This window comes from Grammomys surdaster, unplaced genomic scaffold (genome assembly GCF_004785775.1).
Source record: "Grammomys surdaster isolate TR1022 unplaced genomic scaffold, NIH_TR_1.0 144, whole genome shotgun sequence".
Taxonomy (NCBI): Eukaryota; Metazoa; Chordata; class Mammalia; order Rodentia; family Muridae; genus Grammomys; species Grammomys surdaster.
Window position 1 is genome coordinate 6463783 of NW_021604602.1, and position 4620 is coordinate 6468402.

Below are 4620 nucleotides of genomic sequence, written 5' to 3' on the forward strand. Positions count from 1 at the left end.
CCCCTTAGGAGGTATGGATATGCCCCTCTGTGTGGATATGCCCCTTAGGAGGTATGGATATGCCCCTCTGTGTGGATATGCCCCTTAGGAGGTATGGATATGCCCCTCTGTGTGGATATGCCCCTTAGGAGGTGTAGATATGCCTCTTAGGTGCTGAGGGTGCCTTTTTGCCAACTTTTTTTCCCTGCTGTGGGGTCATGCTAGTTCCAGGGTTTGTGGCCTTCACCCTAAGGCTTTTTTTCTGGTCCCCCCGCCCCCAACTGGCCTCTCAGAGTTGGGCATGGTATGGCATACATAGACACCACTAGGAAGCTAAGACAACGGTGGCCATTGACCAGTTCCAGGGGTCGAGGACCTGGGCTTGCTCTGTCTTTCAAATTTGTTTTCTGTTTTCTGTGTCATTGTCTTGAATTTAACTTCTGCCCATCCTTCCTGTCACCAAGGTTGAGAAAAGTCCCAGGGCGAAGCCTCCCTTTCCTGCTGTGTACAAGGAGTTTGAAGAGTTGTATGATGTGGTGAAAAGAATGTGTCAGGATTACCTCAGCAGCGCTGGTGCATGCTCTCAGGAGCCCCTGGAGATAAACAATGATGAGGTGATGTCACAAGGGGACAAGCATTTTGCTCTTAGTCAGAGGAAGCAGTCAGTGAGCAAAGGGGGTGCTGGTGAGACACCTTTAGTTTAGCCACTGAAGCTTTATCCTGCCAAGGAAAGGTTTTGTTTCATTAATATAAGGGTGGTAACTCTTGTTTCAGAAACGGAAAATCGGAATAGCTCAAAGACAATTGTGAACACCACTGTCCCCTGCACACAGGGCTAATACCACCATCCCCTGCACACAGTGATAACACCACTGTCCCCTGCACACAGGGATCACCCCATAACAGCACAGTCCCCTGAATGCTGATGTTCAGGGTTAATTCTCTTTTCTTTTTAAACAATTTTATTAGATTTTGTTTTATTTTACTTATTTTATGTGTTTCAGTGTCTTGCCTACATTAATGTCTGTGTTATAGGTTTGTACCTGGTCCCAGAAGAGGATGTTGGATCCCTTAAGACTAGAGTTAGGTGGGTGTGAGCCACCACGTGGGTGCTATGAACAGAACCCAGGGCCTCTGGCAGAGTAGCCAGTTCGCTTTGCTACCAACCCCCTTGCCATCGGCCGGGTTTCTGTATGTTGCACAAGGCCAGGGGTTATGTTGTGGTTGTTCTGACATGCTTCTGAGTTCATCACTCAGCTGCTTGTGGCTACGCCGAGCTCTTTTCAAGCATAAATTTGGGGTTAATGTGGTTTGGCTTGTTTTGATCTTCAGTTCTGGCACCATTGTGTGCACACCAGGCCCTCACCAACCGTGAGCGCCCTGTGCCCGCCCTGCGTCTCTTAGCCCTGGGTCCCTTAGCCGTGGAGTGAGTGGTGCTTTCTGGCTCTCACAGCCCTCTGACCATCACAAACGCCGTGTCAGGTAGCTGCAGCTCAGGGAGCAGATGAGGGAGCACAAGAAGGAAGACTGCTTTTAGCCTGGGCAAGAGAGTTTTCTAAAAAGACCAGAAAGAATTGAGAAATAAAGATGAGGAACAAATGGCAGGAAGGGGACTTGGCTGAACTGGCACTAGAAGCAGTGGTAGCACCGAGGAGAGGGCTCAGCTCCACTCCTGTCCCGCAGACTGGCTAGCTTCGGTCATCACAGGCTCCACCTTCGCTGGCCCGTGTGACTCTGGAGTTCTCTTCTTTCTCCTGTTAAGCCCGGCCTCACTGTAAGAGCAGTCATCCATGCAGGAATTGACACACTTGGCACACTGGGTCTGCTCTAAGCAAAGCTTATTTTTACTGTTCCCTTCAGGTTGCCCGGTCATTAGGAATCACTGAATTCCTGAGGAAGAAAGAGACACCTAAGTGCTGTAGCCAGGAGATGGAGGGGAAGCCGGAGGAAGGCAGTGGACGGAAGAGGGAGAGGGAGCTGGCTGTGCTGGTAAGTGTGTTGACCGTCTGTGTAGATGTCGGATTCATGGCTTGGCTTTGTCAGTTCACAGCTCACCCTTCTAGGCCTCTCCAGGAAGCTGCAGCTCTGCCTGTCCTTTTGGTCTCAGATAAAGGAGTCTTTTCTCCGTAGGGCACGGTGAAAAAACCCCGAACAGTGGCTTTGCCCACAGATGTCCTTGAATATCTTCCCTCTGCCAATGGATGCCAGCAGAAGTCTAGGCCCTCACATGCTCCAGCCTTCAGCAAGGGTAAGTCACATATTTTGTGGTTTGCCCTATGCTTAGAGATCCTACTAGCAGGCACAAATGCACCCAGAACCATCCCTTTTAGGGGTTGGGTGCCCTTTGACCCGATGAGATAACTCTCTGGTCCCTTGAGTTTTTGTTGTTATTGTTGTGTTGGTTTCTTTTAAAAAATGATTATACTGCCGGGCAGTGGTGGCGCACGCCTTTAATCCCAGCACTTGGGAGGCAGAGGCAGGTGGATTTCTGAGTTCAAGGCCAGCCTGGTCTACAGAGTGAGTTCCAGGACAGCCAGGGCTACACAGAGAAACCCTGTCTCGAAAAACAAAACAAAACAAAACAAAATGATTATACTTATATTATGTACATTAGTGTTTTGCCTGCATGTGTGTCTGTGTGAGTTCATATCTCCTGGAACTGGGGTTACAGGTAGGTGTGAGCTGCCATGTGGGTGCTGGGAATTGAACTCAGGTCCTCTAAAAGAACAGCCAGTGCTTGTAACCAGTGAGCCGCCCCTCTAGCCCCAGTGTCTTAAGTTTATCCCAGCCTCCCAACACTCTCTGATTCCATGTTCACGCCCTATGAATCATGAGGCCTTTGGGGTCTTCTAGAGTCCCTTATCAAACACCACTTCATAGGTGTCTCCAGGCACTAGACCCAGGCTGTCTGAGAGTCTGGGCAGATTTGGGTCCCAAGGACATGTACTGTGGCTTAGCATCTTTGTGGGACTTGGCTGCACTGAACATGAGAGACTTAGCACTTGAAAGGAAGACATTCTGGTTTTAGTTCTGGCTGTAACCAAATCATGTCGTTAGGTACTCTGAACACGCAGCATTGACTGTATTCATATGCCTTTGTAAAGACTTACCAGGGCCATGCATGCCCATTTTAGAACGTCTATGCAGCTCTGCCCCAGATCTTCAGTGGAAACAGGGGACCCTCCGGCATCAGTTTGGGGCACAGCTCATTGTTTTCTCTTAGCTCTGTTTGTACTTTGAAGTGAGTGATCCATCCCACATCCACTTCCTCTCCACAAATGGTCCTTCAGTATCTGCGTAAGTCCCACATTCGAGGGCCGAGTGCCAGGGTCCTTGGCCTCAAGACCAGGACTCTTGGCTGGGTATCTGAAAAGGTTGTGTTTAAGCTCCCAGGCTTTCCAAGGGAGGGGCTGGGCTGGGAGTTGGCTGTGGATCTGTTTTGAAAGCCTACTTTGACCTTGGGCTCCCCTCAGGAAAGGGCCCATTGTCCATTCAGTCAAGTTACCCTGCTAAACTCTCTTGCAACGTGTTTTTAATACTAAACCTATCTTTGTGAATAGATACAGTAACCAATAAAAAACTGCTGCCCAGCTTAAGTAGCAAAGAGAATGTGCATTACTGCATCTTAAAACAGCCGTTGTGGTGGTGAGTGTGTGACTGTTGTTTTTCTGAACTGTTTAGGTTCTGATCCTGCAGCCACTGAGAACTGTCTTTGCTCTGAAGGAAGCTGTCGGGGGATGGTTCCTGCTAGTGACGGGAATGTACCTCCTGTGGGCCAGCGGCTTGCATTGATGGCATCTAATGACTTGGAAGCCAGGAGTGGCTCTGCAGACCCTACTCTTCTGTGTCAGGATGTCAGTGGGTCAGCTCTTTATTCCCAAGTAGCAGAGCCCAGAGGGATGCCCCTAGCCCAGGAATCTGTGTTTTCTGAAGAGAATATTCCAGAACACACTATGGATCAGGATTCTGGGGCCATCTGGAAGCGCAACAGTGTTGGTGGCATACCATCATCAGGCAGAAGAACTGAGTCTCTGTTGCTTAAAGAATCTGAAAATGCCGAGGCAGGAGACCTCAGAGAGACAAGTCAACCCCCCCTCAGTGGCCTGCAGGCCAGTCCCAGCCATGTCCTTCTGGCAGAGTCCGCAGCCTTTCCACTCCATAACACTTTGCCTGTGAATATCCTGCCAGCTGCCTGTGTTTCCAAGATTGTGCCAGAGCCAGTACTTCCTCCTGAGCCAGGTGGATCACTGCCGACTAATGGGGGACCCAGCGTTGGAAGTGAGGCTGGTGACAAAAGCCAGCTCCTCTCTAGGATGGAGACACATGACCAGAGAGCGCCAGAGACTGTGGCTGCAGTGGGGGAAGCCCTGGCTTTTGATATTTCCGATGTGTGCCAGGAAGTATTATCTCAGGGACAGGAGCAGGTTTTTATTCGGACTTCCAATGGGTTTATTTTGTCCTATCCAAGTACCATAGTATCTCAGGAAGATGACAGCGTCATAGTGACTAATGCCAGGGGTTCTATCCTGAGGTTTGGCCCGCCAGAAGGTGTTGCTCTCGAAGCTGTGGAAGCCTTCCTCACTGTGGAGACAGAGTACTCTCAGTGACCAGGAGTCAGGGGTGTGTGTGTGTGTGTGTGTG

The 4620-nt window shown here is 49.9% G+C and overlaps 1 protein-coding gene across 1 annotated transcript in view; it reads left to right on the forward strand.

Annotated features, from left to right (window-relative positions):
- The window catches only part of Znf839 (zinc finger protein 839), a 17885-nt gene that overhangs the window by 13132 nt on the left and 133 nt on the right, over positions 1-4620 (forward strand). Inside the window, exons 5-8 of the mRNA XM_028764548.1 lie at positions 444-593; positions 1840-1968; positions 2110-2227; positions 3661-4617. Of these exons, the coding sequence (XP_028620381.1) occupies positions 444-593; positions 1840-1968; positions 2110-2227; positions 3661-4586 (1323 nt within the window). The 3' untranslated portion in view covers positions 4587-4617. The remainder of the gene's footprint in view (positions 1-443; positions 594-1839; positions 1969-2109; positions 2228-3660; positions 4618-4620) is intronic.